Below are 23,840 nucleotides of genomic sequence, written 5' to 3'. Positions count from 1 at the left end.
ATCATACCTGATGAATAGAAAATATCTGGATCTTTCTGTGAAGATATTTGTTACCCAAATACAAACCATTGTGCAACATGGCCATGAATTGTTGGGTTTAGATAGAAAAGTCATTGTGTATTGTGTGTTGGTGCTTTTTTTTTTTTTTCGGGTGGGAGGGGGTGGAGGAAGGGGGGGGGCTCAAAAAGTTTCTGGGAGTTGATATGAGAACATCAAATGACTTTACGTATTAAATGATAGATAGGTTCCATTTGTGTGAATTCCACAGTTAGTGATAGGAAACTAGGGAAAGCTGGATTATACATTGTCTTCAGAGAAGCTCCCTCAGTCAAGTGTTTCATCCCTTAACTCCTTACATATACACTCTGAGGGGGCAGGACCACACCCAGGTCATGACTCCTGGTTACTGGTTAAGATCACAGAGAAAGAACAATGACAGACAACATGAAAAGTTTCTTCTTCTTTTTTGTTCATGAGCTGCTACTCTCACTCACATTCACTTGAACATACATGTGGGTTTTATGTGTATAAGACTGATGGCTTTTACCCTGCCATGTGGGCAGCCATACTCCATTTTCAGGGTTGTGCATGCTGAGTATGTTGTTTCTGTAACCAATCTAATGCTGACAAGGATTACAGGATGTTTAATGTGCATATTTATTTTAATTTTGTGTATGCATATACACATTAAAGGCGTTCAGGCACTAGCAGGTCTACACACAGTTGACCTCTGAGATTGGAAAAATCTCCACCCAAACCCACCATGCGTTGTGACCAGGATTCAAACCTAGTACCCTCAGATTGAAAACCCAGTGGTTTAACCACTCGGCTGATGCATGACACAAAAGACTTAAAATTTGTTGTATGATTTGGGAGTAAGGGGAAAGAATAACTGGTTTACTAACATACAAATATGTTTGTTTGAAATTGGCCTGGGGTATACATAGATTCATCAAGGTAGAGGAGAAGAACATGCTTTTGTGCAAACTGTTTGACTGCATATGGGAAAACTGGGAAAGCAGTATTGAGTTAAGTAACAGATTTCACACAGTTCATAGTTCAAGACATTTGGTGAAGAAAAATCTTTCTATAAACATTTACTGGCATTAAACAATTCATCTTAACTATATTTAGATTTGGTATGACCAAAATTAGAAGAGGTGGAGAGTTGGCAGCACCATTGACAAGCAGGGTGGAAAAGATGCTGATATTAGAACCCACATTGGCAAGGCATGCTAAGGGTGGCTTTCCATCATCTGAGGAATGCGTGGGGGTCCAAAGATCTCACAATTAATGTCAAGATCACGATCTTCAACACCACAGTGAAGCCTGTCCTGCTATATGGAGCAGAGACCTGGAGAACCACTGTCACTGCCACAAAGAGCATCCAAACTTGCAACAACCCCTGCCTCAGAAGGGTTCTTTAGATTTGCTGGCCAGACAGAATCACCAATAAAGAACTGTGGGAACGAATAAGACAGCAGCCTGCAAATGAAGAGATCCTCCAAAAATGCTAGATTGACCACATGCTCAAGCCTGTACCCAGTGTCTCAAGGCAAGCCCACACCTGGAACCTGCAGGGGAAAATAAAAGATGCCAGCCAAGAAACGCATGGCCATCAGCTTCCGTGGCTAAGTGGTTAGTGTCGCTGACTGACGGCTGGAAGGACGCAGGTTCGAATCCCAGTGGAGTTGGTTTTTTTGGCCCATGGCTGGTTCCTACCCAGAGTTAAGTGTGCTATGGATTTAAATGGGGAGACTGGGACCATGCAGTCAAGCATCATCCACTTCATGGATGTGTCTTTGGGTGTATTGCTCTAATTTCCTGACACTGCAGGTGTCTCTATCTCTCGGGCCTGGTTGACTCCAGGGTATTGGGACAGGAAGTGAAGAGAATGGCATTGTTACATAGTCCCAAACCTAAATGGACCTCTATAGCAGCATGGTCATCTTCATTATCATCGTCATCCTCCTCCTCCATCATCCAAAAAAAAAAAAAAAATCCCAAATTATGTGGCCTTTCATGCCCTGCTCTCATGGTGACCTCAGTTTCGATACCCCTCCACTTCAGTGCTTCGGATGAGTCTTGTCAAGGTCTTCAGTGTCGGTAGATTAATGGGGGACTGTCGTTGGAGAGATCTAGTGGTGGTCTCCACTCTGGAGGAGACACTTAGTCTGGCTCCACAGCTAAGCCATTATTGTCGTCAATAAGGGACTCAGTAGGTGGTGTCCTAAGTATGTTAAATCAAAACAGGCACAACTGAATGCCACTGAAGTGACTCAGCAGCAGTGCAGGGTGTCCTCTGGTGTGTGGCTTCCTGGTGACCTAACATTGATGGTTCCCTGTGTACTGCCGATGCTGGGGCTCCGACAGTTGATCCAAGGTGTGGTTGTGTATAGGGGGCTGAGTGATGTGGAAATAAGGCCAGTGAAACAGTGCAGATGATGGGGCAGCGCACTTTTTTTTTTTCTTTTTTTTCTTTTTTTTTCTTTTTTTAATATTTTTTATAAATACATGGCCTGGAAGTATACATGATGAGGAGAGGCCGCAATTTGGGACAGCTAGAGCGACTAGCACAGGACAAGGGTGGCTGAAGAGTGCTTTACTGCAGCCCTTGTTCAAGATGAAGCAACAGGCATATGGAATAACCAAAATTAATGTTCACACTTACCGCTATAAACATAAAAATATAGCTGATCAGTTATCTCCACTGTGTAAAGCCACAGTTGAGGATGAAGTCCACTTTGTTTTGATGTGTCCAGTTTTGACTGAGCTACATGTGAAGTTCATAACCACCTCACCCACTGCCAAAAAATAAAAATAAAATATGAAAATGCAAAGAAATGCTGATGGCATCCAACAGTAAAAACATTGTGCATCATTTGGCATTGTATTTGTAAAAAGCATTTCAGCTGTGAGAGACTTTAATGTCATTATTTCTGTGATGTAAAATCTTACAAGGACCTGTGGTGCTTCTCTAATTGCGGTATATATTAAAAAAAATTGTTGATGCTGCTGTTGCTATTTGGGAAAGTGAACAGATATTTTGACCCTCTTGTCTACCTGTCCACAGCCAAAACCCAACTGTTTATGGTAGATTATAACCAGTGAGCATCAGTGTCCACTCCAGTGAAAACATCAGATTTGGAGAAGATTATCATATGTTAGTTTCCGTGATTTCAGTTTGTGTCTGTGTGTGTGTCTGTGTGGGCGCATGTATGCACAGTGTGTGTGTGTGTGTGTGTGTGCATGCGCGTGTGTGAGTGCGCATGCCTGTGTACGTGTTTCAGCTGGTTTTTGGCACAGTGATTGAGTGTGAATGTGTATCATTGCAAGATATGTACTTGTCCACTTGGGGAAAAAAAGTGTACTATGAAATTGGAAGGGAAAGAGATAAATATGAAATGGAGAGAGCTCTAGATGAGGGTGGAAAGAGAAAGAAAGACAGTCAGAGAGAGAGATACTGACAGACAGACACAAGCAGAGAGACTTGTCACATTCTGACCAAAGAACAGATGTATTTTGTGAAAAGAATTGTTTATTTCCACAACCAACAAGGGCTACACAAGCGCACAACACATATATGTTGAGAAAGCTTGTGATAACTGAAAAACACCATCCACTGTCACTTTATACAGAAAATATTATTCGCATGTTCATTAGACTTCTCATTACTTTAAATGGGTAAAAAATCAAAAGGGAAGGAGCGGGTGGTGTTGGAGAGGTGGAAAAGAGAGAGAGTGAGAGTCAGTGGGTGTGGGGAGGGAGAGAGAGAAGTACATGTTATAAAAAGAGAGATTTCAGTTTGCCAAAAACATACATCAACATGTGCGCACGCATGCGCACACACATACACACACACGCACACATACACACACACTCTCTCTCTCTCTCTTTCTCTAATTCACACACACACACACACACACACACACACACACACACACACACACACACACAAACAAACAAAAAAAAACCCACACATTCTCTCTCTCTCTCTCTCTCTCTCTCTCTTACACACTCTCTCTCTCTCTCTCTCTCTCTTACACACTCTCTCTCTCCCCCTCTCCCTCTCTTTCTCACACACATACACACACACTCTCTCTGTCTCTTTCTCTCTCCTACACACGCATGCACGCACGCACACACACATACACATATATGTTCCATCAGAACAACCAGGAAACAATGATTATTTTGTTCTGTAAGTCTGTACTGTAACATTACTCCTCAGTCTCAAAAGGTAGGTATGATATTATGGCTGTTTTTCCCAAGTAGAGTTAAACACTGTCTGGTGCCTTTTTTTCTTTTCTTTTTTCTTCTTTTTTTTTTAGTGCAGTTTTGCTTGTTTGATTTTTGTGTTTTGGTCTATCAATGTGGGTTCTTCTTCATAACTCTGTCTGTTGCCTTGGGTTCTTTTATGTGCATGAAGTGCATGCTACACTCGGGGACCTCAGTTTACCATCTCATTTGAGAGGGAGAAGAGGGTTGATTGGTACTTTTTGTACAATGATTAACTCTTCATAGATTAAGGTATAGAGAACTTAGTAAAGCACTGTTTTTATGAAGCATTTAATCAACTGCATTTCAATGCACTATCACATTGTCAAGGAGATACAGTCATCCATGGACACACACAGAGAACATGATTATATTATTCGTTGCCCACTACAATTTGTTTCTGCTTACATTGTCTCACTGAGTTATTCACTTATTCACAGAGAGAGAGCTATAGAGGGAGAGAAGTAATAGAAACAGGTTGGTACATCATTTGAAAAAATGAAATGTAGATTTTTGTACGTAACATATTAAAGCACTTAGTAAGTTACTTTAAAGCACTGATCACAAGTTCTAATCAAAGCCACAACTTTAAGATATCCTACAAAGGCAGTCACAAAGCACCATTACATTTGCCTTCTAAATTTGTTTTATGAAATACATAGCAATGCATCTACTGCTTGGAGGTTACTGTCACTTGGAAAGCTGCCATTTTAGGGCTGTACCAGTGATTTGTCTTTGAAATGTATGTTTGTTATATTCAGAATCAGATATGAGTGAATTCTTTTTCTTCTTCTTCTTCTTCTTCTTCTTCTTTTTCTTCATGATCAGCTGCTTTTGTTATGTATTCTGTATGTGTGGGCACTCATTGAATATTTGCATTGACATATATTTACTACATTCTGTTTCTTTGTTCTATCTAAATATAAATGCCACTGAAATTGTTGTTTTCCTTATTTTATTCTATCCTCAAGCTACTTATTGAAAAGTGGAATGGATTACAAAGTTTTTCTGTTGTGCTTCACATTCATTATTGACTTGACTCTTGTGATCTCATAAAGAGTCACCAGATCAGCCCTCAAACAAAAAAAATCAGTAATACTTAATGTATACTTTGCCTCTGTGTGTGTGTGTTTGTGTGTGTGTGTGCGGGTTGGGGGGGAGGGGGTGGCATGTGTTAAGGTGAATGTTTGAGTATGCGTGTCTGTGTGGTATTGATAGAATATTTCTTTATGCAGCTATTGACCGAATATTTCTGTGTGCAAACTTAAGATATTGTATTATTCAGAGTACCTGCAAAATTATAATCTGTTATAGTGGAAATGTTTGGAAACTGATGATTTATGAGCATAAAACCATTCTGAGAGAGGGAAAAACTGATGGTTGTGGGTCTTTTTCTGTAGCACCAGTGTGGGTGTCCATTTAATATTTTAGCCATTGTAACATGCCTCTCATTGCTAATTCATATATAACAAAACTGTCCATTTATACATGTGTGACAAGTATAAAAACACCAAAAGTAGTGATAGAGAAAATTAATGTTAGCAAACTAATAGTCAACATTTGAATTTACATTCACATATGACAGATAATGAATTTATGAACACAGAAGTCAAAACATTTTTTCCAGTTCAGGAAAATAATTCCCATAACTAAGCTAACTCAAACACACACATTGGGGTAAAAGAAAACAACAACAAACTGTCATATTTAGGGGGTATTACCATTATCAAAACTTTAATATGATGTAACATCAAGCATATCAATATTTCAGTCCTTATTTATTCTAAAGCCTGTCATCAGGGCGGAAAAAAAGCTGTCTGGAAAGCACAACCTGTACAAGAAAACAATCTGTCATTATTTAGAGGGTATTACCATATGTTATAATGTTACATCAAGAAGCACAACAATATTTCAGTCCTTGTTGATTTTAAAGGCTCTCATCAGGGCGGAAAAAGCTGACTGCAAAGCACAACGATTAAAGTAAAATTTGCTGCTGTTGCTGCTGTTGATGATGATAAGAATAAAGATAATACATAACTATTCTGTGATGCGATATTCAGTGCCGATGCTGCTCACAGCACCTAACATATCCAGTTAAATATAACACGACATGAAAACATTTTAACAGCTATCTTTGGACGAAAAACATCCAATGCATTCACAAATGCAAAGCAAAAAGCACATTTCAAAAACCATCAAACAATAAAAATTAAAGTACATTTCATAACACACACACACACACACACACACACACACACACACACGTTCACATGCAAACACTAAAAATATTTAGAGGAAAAGTGACTGAACCTGTTCTCCAGGCACAAAATTGATATCAAAGTATACAATAGTTAATCGAACCTATGTTTGTCATGACGGACACAGACCAAACAGTTGATTCAGACTGTACTGAATCTGTGTGCCGACAGTATAGCTGACTGTATAACTACAGTCAAAGAAATGGGGGGGGGGGGGGGGGGGGGACATGTCAAAAGCACACTTTTGATAAACCAGCATGTCATTTTCCACTTAATTATACTTGACTGGAACAGTCTTTGTCTGAACACACTTTTTACATCATCCTCAAACCATACTTCACTTGGGCTTCATTTCATCCCATTGCCATCTACATAATGGGGGGTAGAACTGATATCAAACACAGGTTCAACAATGCCGTTAAGAAAACGCTCGTTTAAACTATGCTTGGTCATTGCGTTTATTGCACAGCTGAGAGGACTCTTTTGATGCTACTGGCATTGTTCCGTACTTGAAAGGAAGCGTTGTTGTCCCAAGCGCTATCAAAAAGCTGGGAATGAAGGCAGCCTGCATGCAGAAACTAGGCATCTGCCTACATCCAGTGTGGTGTCTATAGCTCACCAAGGCAGTCCAAATGCAGAAAGTAGGCATCTGCCTGCACCCCATATTTATAACTCATCAATGCAGTCCAAGTTCCAGAACTAGTCATACACTTACACCCCATATTTATAACTCATCAAAGCAGTACAGATTCCAAAACTAGTCATACACGTGCACGACATATTTATAATTGAAGGCATTGCCAATGCAGAAATCAGCCATCTGCGTATGCCATCCCCTCCTTCCCACCCCCACCCCTGTCTTCAGCTGGCTATCTCTAGCAGGAAGCTGGCCTTGGTCTGGGAGGTGTCCTTCCCACTGGACATGGAGTTGCTGGACGACGTCAGCCGCAGCTTGTTGTTGTCGTTATCGTCGTTGTTGTTGTTGTTGTTGCCGATGATCTCCACCCGCCCCCTGGCGCTCCCCTGGGCAGCGTCCATCCTCATCAACCGACACATGCTGCGGCTGCTGTGCTGCCCGCTGACGCAGCGCCTGATCTGCTCTGCCCAGCGTCGCAGCATCCTCTTGAACACGGCCCGGAACTTCTCGTTGAAGGCGGAGAAGGGCACGAAGTTGAAGCTGAGCTGGCAGAAGACCAGCAGGTTGGTGGTGATGGCGAAGGACTTGTAGAAGCGGGACTGGCTGAACTCCTTGTGCGACAGGCCGCGGCCGAAGAAAGCGTAGGCCACGTGCATGTCGCTGAAGGCGGAGGGCATGATGCAGACGAGGAAGAAGAAGACGATGGTGATGAGGGTGACGGTGAGGCGGGTCTGCTCGCGGCTCCACTTGGCCTCCATGTTGTTGCGGATGTGCAGGTGTTTACGCAGGCGGCGGGCCCGGTGCACGGCGTACACCAGGTAGAAGTTGAGCACACACAGGATGGACATGGGGATCATCTGCAACACCACACAGGTAGGAGTGTGTGTGGAAAACGACATTTGGATCATTTTGAAAACCACATGGTGAGTTCGTGGAAACCAAATTGGGATCATTTGGAAAACCACATGGTGAGTGCAGTGGAAAACCACATTGGGATCATCTGGAAAACCAAATAGTGAGTGCGTGGAAAACCACATTGGGATCATCTGGAAAACCACACAGGGAGTGCGTGGAAAACCACATTGGGGTCATCTGGAAAACCACATAGGGAGTGCGTGGAAAACCACGTTGGGATCGTCTGGAAATGGAATTCATCTCCACACACCTAAATTCAATCATTGAAGCTATATTTGCGTTGGTAACTGAGAAATACGCCTCTCTCTCTCTCTCCGAAAAAGATATTTTTCATAATATCTATAAAACATACATTTATTACTTTATTGCTAAATATTAGCCCTTGCACAATGTTTGTTCTTTTTTCTTAACCTTCGTTTGTTGTTGGTATTGTTTTTGTTTTCTTCTTCTTCTTCTTCTTCTTCTTCTTCGTCTCCGTCCCTTTTTTCATTATTTTTTTATTTTTTCTTCACCTTCTCACTCCTCTCCCTTCTTCCCAAATTACAAGTGACTGGAAACAGAAACGTTGAACAAACACGCGCCAACATGAAGGACACAGAACAGTAAAACCAACACGCACCTGTCTGAAGTAGAAAAGTAGCACTCACCTGTATCAGGACACTGTAGATCCAGGAGATGATGACTATGGCCTGGCTCAGCCGGACGTCTTTGTAGTCGTAGGTGTAGTAGCCGGGGCCCTTCTCCTTGTGGGGCACCACTTTGTAGAACAGGAAGCGGGGGATGTTGAGGATGACCATCAGCAGGATCACCACACAGATCTTGATCTGGTGAACAGCAACACTTCACGATGGACCAGAACGATCAGAACGTGCGGGAAGACTACTGATGTGTATTTTAGTGGAAGATAGGGAGAAGAGGGATTGTCCATCCAAGTGAAGGAAAAAAAAAAAGAGCAGCTGAATGTTCAGGAAACACTGTTTTTTTTGGTTTTGTTTTTGTTTTTTGTTGTTGTTTTTTATATGGAAGATAGGGAGTATGAGGAGTGTCCTTCCAGGTGGAAAAAAACGCACGATGTCTTTCAGTTTTTGAAAGTCTATGTATCATTTGCACTGGATAATTTCGAGTTGTTTTTGTTTCAGCACTGTACATGATCAATAATAGCTTTCAGTTTGCGTGAAAGAGAAACTTATGTTTTAGCGCAAATGCAGGGAAATGTGAAAAGATCTAAGTGGACACAAGAAATGCGCGCGCAACCGACAATCGAACTACATCTTTTCCATCATCATCATCATCATCATCATCATCATTCTTCTTCATCTCTTTAGATCAAACGATTCGGAACCGTCATTATTGTCGCCTTCATCTTCATCATCTGTTTCTCTTTTTTTTTCTTTTTTTTTATCATTATCACCTCAAGTATGACTGGTGACAATAGTGTAGTGAACATGGAGTTATATATGGTGGAAATCAAATACAGTGCAGCTAATCTGTGTACATCCTTTCAAAGGTTTGCTAACTTCAACATGGCTCAGTGCCAAGTCACACAATCCAGTCTCTTACCCAGTATATAAGTATGCAAGGACGTACAAATCATCGCTTTAAATATGGCCATCATCATCACAACTATCATCGTCATTTATCGACATGTCATGCATCATCATCATCATCATAATCATCATCAACAGCAGAGGAGGCAACTGCTGTCCGACTATCTGGGTTAGAATTCTATTATAGTCGAGTGTCTTGCCCAAGTTACATCCCCACTCTCTCGTCCAAGATGGCTTTTGGACAGTCGGCGTTGGGGGTCCCCAAACACCCAAGGCAGCAGCACCAAATGCCATTGCAATCTTGCCTCATAATATTATGCATAATCATCATGACTGTCGTCATCATCATCAGTCATCAATGTTGTCATTGCCCTTTGCCCACCTTAGCAGAGCGGCGGTCACACTTGGCTCTGGCCCACAGCGGATACTTGATGAAGAGGAAGCGTTCAATGGTGACGGTGACAATCAGCCACATGGTGGAGTTGGAACAGATGTTCACACATGGGAAGTACACGTGGTACGTGTACACCTGGAGGTACAGAGTATGCAGGTAATGGACGAAGGGTATAATGTCAGTACCTGTTGAGAAAATTGCAGAGAATATACGAATGGAATGTGTACTCCAGTGGAGAAAAATGCAGGGGTCGCTTGGTCAATGTGTGTATGTGGGTGTGATTGTAGAAAAATACGTAGATGCAAGCGCATACCTTCGTATGGCACCCAATAAATACCTGAACTTACTTCCAAGAGAACACTATAAGAAAGAGGGAGTGAGGAGGGGTAAGGGGTGGGGGTGGAGATGATGACCAATGAGGGAAACAGGGGGAAAAGACATACATGTAAACCTATTTCTAAACTCACAGGTATTTGACTTTGTTAATGAGTGCCCCAATATCTCCGAGAGCAAAAGAAGTCATCATCTGAAGACTTTCGAACAGATGATGCTGGACTGGAACAATATTATGTACCGTAAGTCTTAGATCATCATGCTCAAGAGCATCTGGGCATCTGGAGCAATCAGTATGAAAACCAAACTCCGCATCTTCAACTCCAGTGTGAAGATGCGAGACATGGCGGACAACACAGACGATGCAGCAGAAGATTCAGACATTCTTCAACACCTGTCTGAGGCGCATCTACAAGATCGATGGCAGGAGAAGATCCGAAACGAAGATCTGTGGGAGCGAGAGGGACAGGAACCACTGGCCAAGCAGATACTGCGGAAGAAGTGGGGCTGGATTGGACACACCCTCAGGAAGCCAGCGTCCAGCATCACACGCCAAGCCCTGACCTGGAACCCGCAGGGAAAGAAGAAGAGAGGCCGGCCTGGCAACAGCTGGAGGCGAGATACCGAGGCAGAGCTGAAGCAGCAAGGGACCAACTGGACTGGAATGGTCAGAACAGCCCAGAACAGAGTGCGATGGCGAGGGGTCGTCGATGGCCGATGCTCCACCAGGAGCGATGGGCATAATGAATGAATGAAATGTAAGTCGTAGATCGCCTCTGTCAGTGCAGACAAATAGAGCACACAGCTCAGCATAGCTTTCTAGACATGTCCACTCCGTGGAAAGATAATTAAGGGAATCAACGTGGTCTGAGGGGGCAAGGACCGTCACAGGGGATTTGATTATAGGATCAACAGAGGGCAATCCCATTCGTTTGAGAAAATCAAGACAGGTAGTGTCAAGGCAAACGGGAAGAATAATAAGCCGTTGGTTAATATTTCACCCTCGAACCTTGTACAGATTTATCGGAAACTTGGAAGGTAGGATTGGCTGGATTTGTATTCTGATTTTTCTCCTTTTTCCTTTTCCTCGTCTGCGCGCTTATGTATGTGTGTGTCCCAGTGGCATACGGGCGTGTGTCATGGCCTGCGTGAGCGCATGTGCATCAGCACTTCATCTCCAGTCATGCTAGGCATGACAAATACATCCCTCTGCTTTACAGAGGATTCATTGAATTAGAAGTTGCCCTCTTAAGTGATGTCCAGTTCCACTGTTGTTTGCATCTTTGTATCATTATTTTCAAAAATGACGGAAAAAACATTGACTTGAACTTGTTTCCCTTCAGTATTCTTGTTAATCACACACATGTACGCGCACGTGGACATGTGCGCGCGTGCTAAACACACACACACACACACACACACACACACACACATACACACGCACACACACACTCTCTCCTTCCCTCCCTCCCTCCCATCCCCACGTGGGGCTGAAGCCTACATGTGAATAAACCATTCCATTCCCTCCCCATCACCCCCCCGCCCCCCCTTCTCTCTGTCTCTCTCTGTCTGTCTCTGTCTGTCTGTCTGTCTCTCTCTCTCTCTCTCTCTCTCTCTCTTTGCACTTTTCCTTTTTGGCGTTCAATATTCCCAAGTTTGTTTTCAGTTGAATATTTTCTTTTCGTTTCCCTTTTCATTTCCTGTTCAATTCGTATTCCTCATCTGCTGTTGTTGTTGATGCTTCTGGTTGCCCTCTTCCTATTTTTCATCACATTTGTCTTTCCATTATTATCTCATTTTTGTTTTCTCCGCACCGCTGTATTCTAAATATATGACTTTTTTTTTCGTGGAACTGTTTAGAACTGAAGTCAGGACATGAGTCATTCATTGTTTATTGATTTCACTGACACTTTGAATCATTTAGAATTAAGCTGCGACCGATTGCTAAGATAGTAAAACACGGACCACTCTCTCACTCTCTCTCTCTCTTTCTTACACACACACACACACACACACACACACACACACAGGTACGCACGCACGCTCATTCACTAACAAACAGAACGTAATCTTGACGGGGACGGGGAGAGATTTATTGTTTTGCATATAACTTGGTAAGCTGACTTCGAGCAGGAGATTTTTTCTTTGTTGCCTGCACGCGCGCGCGCACACACACACACACACCCACACCCACCCACACACACACACACACACACACACACGCACGCACACAGATTATTGTGAAAATCACTCTGCTGCTGATAACCCACTCATCCCCGAGCGTGGAAAAGGTGTGTGAGCAAGATTCATTGTTTTTATTTGGTTTGTTTGTATGTCCTGTTTTATTTTGTTTTATAATTACCCATCTTTTGTAGAGAAGAGACACAAAGTTTTGGATTTATTCACATTGTTAATACTCCCGATGGAGGAAGAAGGAGAAAATAAAGATTCCTATTTATGTTGTTTATTGCTGAGGTAGCACACGTGCCAAGGAGTAGTTGTTATAGAAGCTCTCACAGACAGTACAGAAGTGAAGGCAACACGTGCCAAGCAGTAGTAGTTGTTTGGAAGCTTTAACAGACAGGAGTGAAGACAACACGCACAAAGCAGCAATAGCTATACACAGGACAGAAGTGAAGCTGCACGCTCAAAGCAGCAGTAGTTGTTGTGGAAGCTCTGACAGACAGGACAGACGTGAAGGCAAAACGTGCCAAGCAGTGGTAGTTGTTGTGCAAGCTCTGACAGACAGAGCAGAAGTGAAGGCAACACGTGCCAAGCAGTGGTAGTTGTTATGCAAGCTCTAACAGACAGAGCAGAAGTGAAGGCAACACGTGCCAAGCAGCAATACCTCTAGACATGACAGAAGTGAAGGCAACACGTGCCAATCAGCAACAGCTATAGACAGGACAGAAGTAAAGGCAACATGCACAAAGCAACAATACCTCTTGACAGAGCAGAAGTGAAGGCAACACGCACAAGGCAGCAATAGCTCTAGACAGGACACAAGTGAAGGTAACACGTGTCACGCAGCAATAGCTCTAGACAGGACAGACGTGAAGGTAACACGTGTCACGCAGCAATACCTTTACACAGGACAGAAATGAAGGCAACACGCACAAAGCAGCAATACCTCTAGACAGGACAGAAGTGAAGGCAACACGCACAAAGCAGCAATACCTTTAGACAGGACAGAAGTGAAGGCAACACCCACAAAGCAGCAATACCTCTAGACAGGACAGAAGTGAAGGCAACACCCACAAAGCAGCAGTAGTTGTTGTGGAAGCTTTGACAGACAGGACAGACGTGAAAGCAACACTCACAAAGCAATAGTAGTTGTTGTTGAAACTCTGCATGCAGCCGTTGTGCACGAGGCTCATGGAGAGGCTGGCCAGACACAGCACGGCCATGGCCGTCAGGTAGATGTAGGGCGACTCCTTCAGGCACCGCTCCGTCAGCACCAGCAGGTTCAGCACGTTCAACACGATCCCCATGGCGCACACCGTCGGCTGCAGGAAATTGCGCACTGGCGTGTAGGCCGCCAGCTGCGCACTGCCACCGCCGCTTCCTCTTCCAGTCTGGTCTGTGGGATGAGGACAAGGAGGTGGATAGGGGGAGTTGAGGGGGTATAAAAGCAATGAAAAACCGAAACCATTCAGGACTAGAACAACGCAACTATCATCGAACCAAGACCCAGGCCCTGAACTATTTGACGCAGAGGGCATCAGCTGATATATCGTTAAAACTCAGCTCTTTGAATTCACAGTTCACGGAAGCAGAAAACGATCACGCGAACCATGCCGTCGTTAAACTCGATTCTGTTTAATTAAACCAGCTGCCGTGGCGAAGTGGTTAGCTACAGGGACTGACGACTGGGGAGTCGTGGGTTCGAGCCCCATCAGTGGTGTGCTGTGGGTTTTTTTTTTGTTTGTTTGTTAGTTTTTGGCCCGTGACCGGTTCCTACCTAACATTGATTGTGCTTTGTGCTCACATGGGGAGAGGGGCCACTCAGTCGAGTGTCATCCTTTTGCACGAATGCGTCTTTGGGAGCGTTTGCTCGGATTTTCTAACGACCACTGCAGGTGTCTATATATCTCGGGCCTGGTATAAAGAATCTTGTCAGGTAGTCCCAAACCAAAATGGACCACCCTCGCTTGTCTTCCATCATCATCATCGTCGTCGTCATCATCATCATCATCATCATCATCATCATCATCATCATTCATTGATCATCAAAATTCAGAAAACAAAATGTCCGAAATTCTGGGGCGCGAAAGGAAAAGAAGAGGAAGAAATTAAAATCTAGAGATAATACAAATAAAATACAGTTAGGAAATATAAAGTATTTTTGTTTTATTTACTTTTTAAAATTTATTTGTTCTCTCTCTCTCTCTCTCTCTCTCTCTCTCTCTCTCTCTCTCTCTGTGTGTGTGTTTGTGTGCGTGCGTGCGTGTGTGACTGAAGCCCGACTGAATGTCACAGGAAACGAATGATAAGCGCATTAAGCCTTTTCGTGCAAATGACTTCGTGATTGTACAACACCTAGATCTTAATTTTTGACCGAGGATAAGCACTGTGAAAGTATCCACATCAATCAAACAGTTCACAAGATCGACAGTATGGTTGACATTCCCACAAAACTAATCATCCTACCACCGTTAAAACCCAGAATGGAATGCCCCAACAGACAGCTGGTCACATCGTGCACACTGCATACACTGACAAGCTGACTGTACCGGAGTCGGTGGTGGTGGTGTTGGTGGTCCAGAGGGAAGAGTTTGGGAGGAGGTCCTCGGCCATGGCAGTGGTCAGTTCCTGAAGGAGGAGGCTGACTGCCGTGACGGACGGGTCAGTGTGGCCGCTGCTGTTGAGGAGAGCGGTGGTGTTGCTGGCGGTTGGGGGAGGAGGGGTCGTCAGGCCGAGGGGGGTGGTCAGGCCGAGGGGGGTAGTCATGTTCATCATCATCGCCATTATCTTCTCTTTCGTTCTTGTTTTGAACAGCTGAAACAGCAGGTGCAAAGAAGAGCGATATAAATATTGATGAATTATGGAATCGGAAGCAAAGAAGAGCAGATGATGAATTGTGGAATCAGAGGCAAAGAAAAGCAGATGATGAATTGTGGAATCAGAGGCAAAGAAAAGCAGATGATGAATTGTGGAATCAGAGGCAAAGAAGGGCAGATAATGAATTGTGGAGTCAGAGGCAAAGAAGGGCAGATAATGAATTGTGGAATCGGAGGCAAAGAAGGGCAGATGATGAATTATGGAGTCAGGGGCAAAGAAGAGCAGATGATGAATTGTGGAATCGGAGGCAAAGAAGAGCAGATGATAAATTGTGGAATCAGAGATGACACATTTTGTTGAAGAATTTTCTGTTGAAGCCAGCTGTTCAGTCTGCCATGTTCATAGCCATGTCGACAACGAAGGTGGATCTCGAGGTACGACTTCACTTTTAATAGTGACTTGAAAGAATTGATGGCGAAATATCGAATATGTCAGACAACACGATTGTGATTTAAGCTGGAATAACTGAGAGCGGGAGAACAATCTATTTCGTATAAAACTCAATAAAACAAGTAATGAAAGATTCATTCGAGGTCATCTTCTATAGCAGACATCGTTTGGCCGAAGGAAAGTGGGTGGAGAAGGCGATGATTCTAACAGTTTTCAATCAACAAGTAATTAAAAATGGTGGGGGACTGGGTGGGTCGTTTATTGCAAACATAGCGTCTTGAAATTGAGAGGAAGAAAGCATATTTATCGGATGGACAGTTCTCTCATACATGACTTCACTACAAAAAGAAAACAGCATTTATATATGTTTACCTGCATTACATTGCTTCCATTATCATGTCGTAGTATTTATCTACACACACACACACACACACACACACACACACAAGCTAGCTAACGCAATGGTTGGATTGATTTGCTGGTGCCTTGGTAATCCATGGCGAACGAACATACACACCACGCCAAGTGTAAAGTAACGCTTGTTGATTGTCATCATGCCATAGAACAGAATTTTCAACAAGATTAATATGTCATCTTCAGACAAAAATACTGAGACACTTGACCCCCCCACCTCTGTCATTAGTCGGTCAGTGACTTTGGTGGGCGCATTTTTTGTTGTTGTTGTTGTTGCTTTATTCCATGTGGAAAGGATTTGATACTGGAAGCATGCGGATGTTCAATAAGGAAAACACACAGAAACTGAGATTTCTTTTGGCGGTTTAATCCAGGCAGGACGAGAGAGGTTTTGTGAGGGATTTGATCTTCAGCTGTTTTGGGGTGAATCCTAGATCAGGAAAGGCTTTCTTTCTTTCTTTGTTATTTTCTTTCTTTCTTTTCCCATTTTCTTTCATTTTGTATTTGCTTCTTTCTTTTATATTTTTCTTCCCCCCCCCCTTTTTTTGTTTTTGTTTTTTGTCCTTTTCTCTCTTTTTTTCCTTTTTCTCATTCCTTTCTGTCTTTCTTGCTTTCCTTTTTGATCCTACGTTTCTTCCTTTCTTTGTTACTTTCCAATTTTTTATGTGTTCTTTTTTTCCTTCTTCCTTCCTTTTCATGTTCTTTTTCTTTATTTTTTCTTCTTCTTCTCCTCCATCTTCTTCTTCTCATTTTCAATCTCTGCCTCTCCTTTCTTGTTTAGGATCTGAAAGATCGGGATTATGACGGCACAGACAGATTAGACAGGGGAGAAAACTGCATTGAATTAATGCAGATGATGAAAATAACTCCGCACAAACTGGGTTGACTGGGGTGGTGCGCGCGCGTGTGTGTGTATGTGGGGGGAGGGGGGAGGCGTGTGTGTGCGTGCGTTTGTGTGTGTGTGTGTGTGTGTGTGTGTTTAATACTTGCGTGCGCAAGAGAGGGGGGAGAGAGAGAGACAGAGACGCGCACAGATACAGAGAGACAGAAACGATTTTATGTTCATGAGACCTTTGGCGTTTACATTTTTGACTCACTTGTGTAAACAAAGTGAGTCTATGTTTTAACCCGGTGTTCGGTTGTCTGTGTGTGTGTGTGTGTGTGTGTCCGTCCGTGTGTCTGTGTGTCTGTGTGTCCGTGGTAAACTTTAACATTGACATTTTCTCTGCAAATACTTTGTCAGTTGACACCAAATTTGGCATAAAAATAGGAAAAATTCAGTTCTTTCCAGTCATCTTGTTTAAAACAATATTGCACCTCTGGGATGGGCACCAAAAAAAAAATAAATATAAAAAGAAGCCTAATTATATGCAAACTGCATTTACTGTTATATTTGTATTTTTTGTATTCTCTAAACTTGGCACTTTGACCTCTTATTCTGACACATCAAGAGGAGTCATTATTGTCAGTTTTTGTTCAAACAGTAACTTCTTTTGCTAAGCATGGAATTTTTATTTATTTTGCAAACGTTTTGGTGCAGATAGTAAAAAAGGGAAATTACTCTGTAATTAATGCTAGGGGACTTAATTTATCACAAGTGAGTCTTGAAGGCCTTGCCTCTCTTGTTTTAAAATCTTACGCCTGTTTTCTTTCTCCAACTTCTTTGTGACATGACATTCATGAACCCATCAAACTGAATGTTGACCAAATGCGTGTGATAGTATTGCGTTGTTCCTGTTCTCTTGATGCCGATGTCAATCTTTTTTATTGTCAGATCGTTCTGACTCTCTGTCTGTCTACATGTATGTATGTATGTATCTCTATCTCTCTCACACTCTCTCTCTTCTTCTTCTTCTTCTTTTTGGTCTTTTTTTCCCCCACGTGACAAAGTTTGAGAAATCTTATCACCTGCCATAATCTTCACAAAGAAAACCGTAAACCCTTTCAAGGATTTAACGAAACTGCTGAAGTTGATTTTTATTTTTATTCCAGCTTGAAATGAACTTTACACGCGCGACAAACATTTTTCTGTTTCGATTTATATGATGCTTCGGGCTATCCAAAATAAAGATTCGAAACGTTGAGTTGCTGAGCACACAAGTTTAGGAAGTAAATTGGTCCCTTCAGACAAAATAAGCCACAGGGAAATATACTTTGTTATGTTCAAAATATACGACTTCCAAAGTCGACGACTAAACGAGGGAAAGGACGCTGCAGATATTGTTAACATTCCTTTGTAAAAAATAATATGATATTGTTTTGCTCAGAGTGTCCCAGTGAGTTACCATTGTGTTTGCGCGTTATTGTGTACGAGTAAGAGATAGAGAGAGAGGAGGGGAGGGGGGGGATTAGGGGAGAGGGGGTCAGAGAGGGAGAGAGAGCACCGAATGTGTGATAAAGACGGATGGTTTGGATAGAAAGGAGCAAGGGTTGGCGAGATGTTGGGAAAGAGTGCCTGATCACAATGCTGGGATGACAATAATAGATCGACACAAACCATGATTAAACCATGATGCACTGATGTGTTGGAGAGGTTTTGCGTGTGTGCGTGTGCGCGCGCGCGTGCGAGAGAGTAGACGTGAGTGAGGGAGAGCACGTGTGTGTGTGGCCTGGAAAAAACATGACTTTGAAAGGTTTCAGTCAGCCGCTGCGTGAAATTGCCTCTGCTGGTGCTGTCATACGACAGCAATCGAAACGCGGTTCTGATTGTTGTTGTTGTTTTTGTTTTTGTTTTAAAGCCATGGTCCTCTTCGAATTCGAAAGACAAACATCAGTTGATGCCACAATAAGCACCGTTTGTGGTTTTCTCTGCACGAGATAAATATATTTATTTCCGGTGGTCAGAAATGGATTTTTTTTTTTCATCCTGTAACGGGGAGCTATTGGTTACATGGGTTGGCGTTGTTTTTAAACATTGTTTTTAAGGGTATGGTTATTTTTTTAAATTGTTTTGCAAGATAGATATTGTGCCTTATGTTGTAACTGGATATTCGAGAGTAAGACCAAAAAAAAATAAATTGTTTTGGGTCATCTTCTGATTTAAGTAGTTTGTGTTCTTATTCTGTTATTCGCAGATTGGCACATAGCTCCAAACTTTTGTGTCCCTGGAATTTAAGTTTGAATTTTTTATGTGGAAATTTGTTAGAAAATGTGAATGATTGAAGAGTTTGAGTCAGAATGATGTCAAGACAGACGCTTATGTCATAGCTCCATCTTCAAGTACATTTTTGACTCACTTGTGTAAACAAAGTGAGTCTATATTTTAACCCGGTGTTCGGTTGTCTGTGTGTGTGTGTCTGTGTGTCCGTGGTAAACTTTAACATTGACATTTTCTCTGCAACTACTTTGTCAGTTGACACCAAATTTGGCATAAAAATAGGAAAAATTCAGTTCTTTCCAGTCATCTTGTTTAAAACAATATTGCGCTTCTGGGATGGGCACAAAAAAAAAAAAGAATGAAGCCTAATTATATGCAAACTGCATTTACTGTTATATTTATATTTTTTGTATTCTCTAAACTTGGCTTTTTGATCTGATATTCTGACCCAACAGCTAGAGCAGTCATTATTATCATTTTTGGTTCAAACAGGAACTTCTTTTGCTAAGCATGGAAGTTTTATTTATTTTGCAAACGTTTTGGTGCAGATAGTAAAAAAGGGAAATTACTCTGTAATGCTAGTGGAGTTAATTTGCTTTAAACTGATCTTTCCCATCTTAAACATTACATTTTGAAACAAGAGAGGCAAGGCCTTCAAGACTCACTTGTGATGCACTTTTTAAAAAAAATGCAAGCTTTTTATGTATTGAGTATAATTTCAAAATGTAATGTTTAAGATGAGAAAGATCAGTTTAAAGCAAACTAAGTTCCCCAGCAGAGTAATTTCCCTTGTTTTACTGTCCACACCAAAACGTTTGCAATAAATAAAACTTCCATGCTTAGCAAAAGAAGTTCCTGTTTGAACAAAAAATGATAATAATGACAGATCTTTTGTTGGGTCGAATATCAGATCAAAGTGCCAAGTTTAGAGAATACAAAAAATATAAATATAACAGTAAATGCATTATACTCAATACATAAAAAGCTTGGATTTTTTTTTTTTTTAAAGTGTATCATAAGTGAGTCTTGAAGGCCTTGTCTCTCTTGTCTTTCATGAAACGATACACATCCTACGTCAGTGGTTATAATATTCTTCCTCTTCCGTTGTCAGAGATCTCGATGTCTTTCTGTCTGAGAACATTGGCATGGAACTGCTTATTTATGATATCTTATATTCCGTCTGCTGTGTTTGCAAAACCCGTCATTTCCTTTCCAACGACTCAATTAAAAGCCTGCCATTGCTTTTGTTTTGTATCGAAATTGGACTGTCACCGTTCTGTTCATTGTATGTCATATGTCTTGAGAAAAAAAAAGAAGAAGAAATAATCAGCAGCAACGAAATATGGATGGTGGAAAGTTCAGCGTCTCGCTTCTTTTATGAAAGTCTGAAACCATTGTTATAAAAGCCGATGAAAGTGGTCAAGTGCACGTTCAACCTTGACTCAAAACTTTTGCTGGGTCGTTTGTCCAGGCACGCATCAAGAACATCGACATTTGTGGCCGCTTTCACTCCGGTTGGATATGTGGTTTCAACATCGCTCAGTTGCTTCGGACATGCCTTTCTTCTTCTTCTTCTTCTTTGATTGATGACGTTGATGACGACAATCGGGAGCAAGTCCATGTTTATGCGTTACGTCACACCTGCCAACAGTGTGTAGATCGAGCATAAGAGTGACGTCTTTCTTCGACTTGTGTATCTTGGTAGGATTATCGTGTGACTCTTGTTGTAGGTGGCCTTTAGACGTGATGGTTGGTCACAGGTGACGCAACAGATGTCGTGCAGTTATCGATCCTCCGCCTACTTACCTTTTCCTTTGTGCAAGGTGGTCAGATACAAAGTCTTATTCCTATGTGTTCCTGTTTGTTTTTAATCTCCCCGCCCCACTTTTTTTTTCCCCAAGGCTGTGTGTGTGGGTGTGAGTGGATGATGTATAGCAGTGGTGGTGTGTGTCTTTGTGTGTATGTGTCTGTGTCTGTGCATGTGTATGTATATGTATGTGTGTGTTGATTTACTTTAGAAATTTGTTTTTAGTTTTTCTTTACTTTCTCTCCCTCTAGCTGTGTGCGTATGAGCGTGTGTATGAGTGTGCGTGCGTGCGTGCGTGCGTGTGTGTGTGTGTGTGTGTGTGTGTGTGTTTGAGCGTGCGTGCGTGTGTGTGTGAGAGAGGGAGAGAGGGAAAACCATTTTCAAGTGCAAACGTGTCCATGCATAGAACTTGAGTCTTGGAATTCATCAACGGCATCGCTGACATCAACATCACCGCAGCATACATCTACGACGTATGCCTTAACAAAATCGTTTTAGTCCAATGCGGTTGTGCTCCGAGGAAGGTAAATGAACGAAATTTATTGGCAATTATTAATTTTTATTGTGTTTTTTTTTTCTCCAACAAACCATTAACGACAGCGAAATATCATACGTTTCAGAAACCCTAACATCGCAGTTATGCAGCTTCTTTTACGTTTTTTTCTTCTTTCTTTTCGGTGATAAGAGGAAGATGATAAGAAGAAGACGGGGTCTAGGCAATGCTAAGAATACATTTCCCCGTACCAGGAAAGTGAAGATGGACGCCATTTGTGGTTTTGGTAGGAGCTTTGAACAGAAATCAAGAGTTAGTGTGAGAAATATGGATTCCAGTGATTTTTTTTTTTTTTTTTTCAAGGAACCGATTTATTTTTACAGTGCGTGGTGTAAGTTTTCAAATTATATAGATGACATTGCTATCCCATTATTTTCAAAATGTTTGGTGTTATTTTTCAAAAGATACAGATGGCATTGTTATCGCATTATTTTCATTGTTTGGCGAAGTTTTCATAAGGTATGGATGACATTGTTATCCAGTAGCTTTCAAATTGATTGTTGTAAGTTTTCAAAGGACACAGATGAAATTGTTCAACTCAATTCGAGCATAAGATAGATGAAATTCTTCATTTTGAAATATGAAATTCTTCGTTTGCAATGGTCCTGCTCAAGACGAAATTTGAAACCCCGTCGTAGAATTGCGATCATCAAGACATGGGTGTCTTCAAATGTGTTCATTTGTTTTGCAATTTACCGGGCACACTTTTTTAGTTTGTGTATATGTTATACATTACCCCCAAAATGAAAAAAATACATTCAAGAGTTTCTGTTGTTGTTGTTGTTTTTTAATTGCATAGTATGTAGTCACCTAATAAAATACAATTGAAGACATGAAAAGGATACACTGAAAAATAATTTAGAGTGGCACAAAAAGACAGGTTGGCGGGTGGGTATCTGTAGAAAAATACAGATTTCCAGCAAATTGAAGTATTAACCTTGAATAATCAAAAGGAAACTGGGATCTGTGTTCATCACATATTGTAATGAAAGAGTATTGATAAATGTTATCGCAAACGATCTATAGTATTTTTTTTCCTTCATCGCTTTGTATTTTTGCAAAGTGGTGGAAACAAGAGCTATAACAGTTGACGGAAAAGAGAAAGTTCACCAACGATATACATTATGTAGTAATGTACCCTCAAATGTCATCGCTAACAGCTTGACTGTGTGTTCCCACATATTGTCTGCAAGGGAAAAAGGGAGACGATATACTATCATGGGATGAGCTGGAATTTCAAAAGTCTGCGAAAGTGGAATTTAAACAGAGGATGTGATAAATAAACCCCTTTACATCGTTATTGGAAACGATTTATTCATTTAATTGTTCTCAAAGATTATTTGAATATGCATGAGAGTTTGAAGTATGTTATGACACGAATATGAAGGGATATGATAACGTGATATCAAACGATTTAAATCGTCACCTCCACCTCACCACTTCCACTATCTAGCTGCTTCTTCCTCCACCTCTTCCTTCTCTTCTACTAATAGCCCCACCCTCACCCCCACTCCCCATGCTTCTTTTCTTCGATTGGGATTCATCACCACGCCTGCGTCCAAGTTTTGAATCTTCGCAGATGACAATAAACAAATAGTATAGTAGAAAAAATACAGAAGAAATGACAAGAAAATAGGTGAAGGGAAAAAAAGCAAAGCAAAAGAAAGAAAGAATTGGCCCAGAGGGACGGGGAGAGAGAAAGAGAGATAGAGTGTGTGTGCGTGTGTGTGTGTGTGTGTGTGTGTGTGTGTGTGTGTGTGCTCTTATGCCCTCTCTCTCCCTCTTCCCCCCCCCCTCTCTCTCTCTCTCTCTCAAGAGCATCGGAGACAACAGATGTGTGCAACGTTTTAACATTAAGAGAGACAGCATGTGTTGGAAGGCAGGACATGGAGGAAGAAGGCCCCACTTTCCTGATAGAGTTAACAGCCCAGCCAGCTGACGCAAGCTTTAGTGTCAGTTGCTCCCACGATTTCTTTGCACGTGCTCATGTTGTGTAAGAGGTCACAAGGTACCCCCAAAGTCCACCTAAGTCAAACTGTTGATGGGGGAAAACGTTTGAATTGCTTTATTGAAGACAGGATCGAAAACACAGGCTTCTGTTGAATACTGTAATACATGTGGCGTGTACGCACGCACATCCCCCCCCCCACACACAC

The 23,840-nt window shown here is 41.9% G+C and overlaps 2 protein-coding genes across 4 annotated transcripts in view; one reads left to right on the top strand and one right to left on the bottom strand.

Annotated features, from left to right (window-relative positions):
* LOC143300396 (putative ATP-dependent RNA helicase DHX35) overlaps positions 1-23,840 on the top strand; it is a 141,991-nt gene that overhangs the window by 36,062 nt on the left and 82,089 nt on the right. The gene's annotated exons all lie outside the window — the stretch shown is intronic.
* Positions 7,398-15,170, bottom strand: LOC143300783 (FMRFamide receptor-like). The gene is made up of 5 exons (XM_076614713.1): positions 15,096-15,170; positions 13,683-13,942; positions 10,018-10,164; positions 8,736-8,912; positions 7,398-8,030 (listed from the first exon to the last, which is right to left on the bottom strand). Exons 1-5 carry the CDS (start codon positions 15,157-15,159, stop codon positions 7,398-7,400), a joined length of 1,281 nt encoding a protein of 426 aa, XP_076470828.1. The 5' UTR covers positions 15,160-15,170.

Source organism: Babylonia areolata, chromosome 26 (genome assembly GCF_041734735.1).
Source record: "Babylonia areolata isolate BAREFJ2019XMU chromosome 26, ASM4173473v1, whole genome shotgun sequence".
In the NCBI taxonomy this organism is placed as follows: domain Eukaryota; kingdom Metazoa; phylum Mollusca; class Gastropoda; order Neogastropoda; family Buccinidae; genus Babylonia; species Babylonia areolata.
Note: the sequence above shows the minus strand (reverse complement) of the source record. Positions and strands in the feature narration are given on the sequence as shown.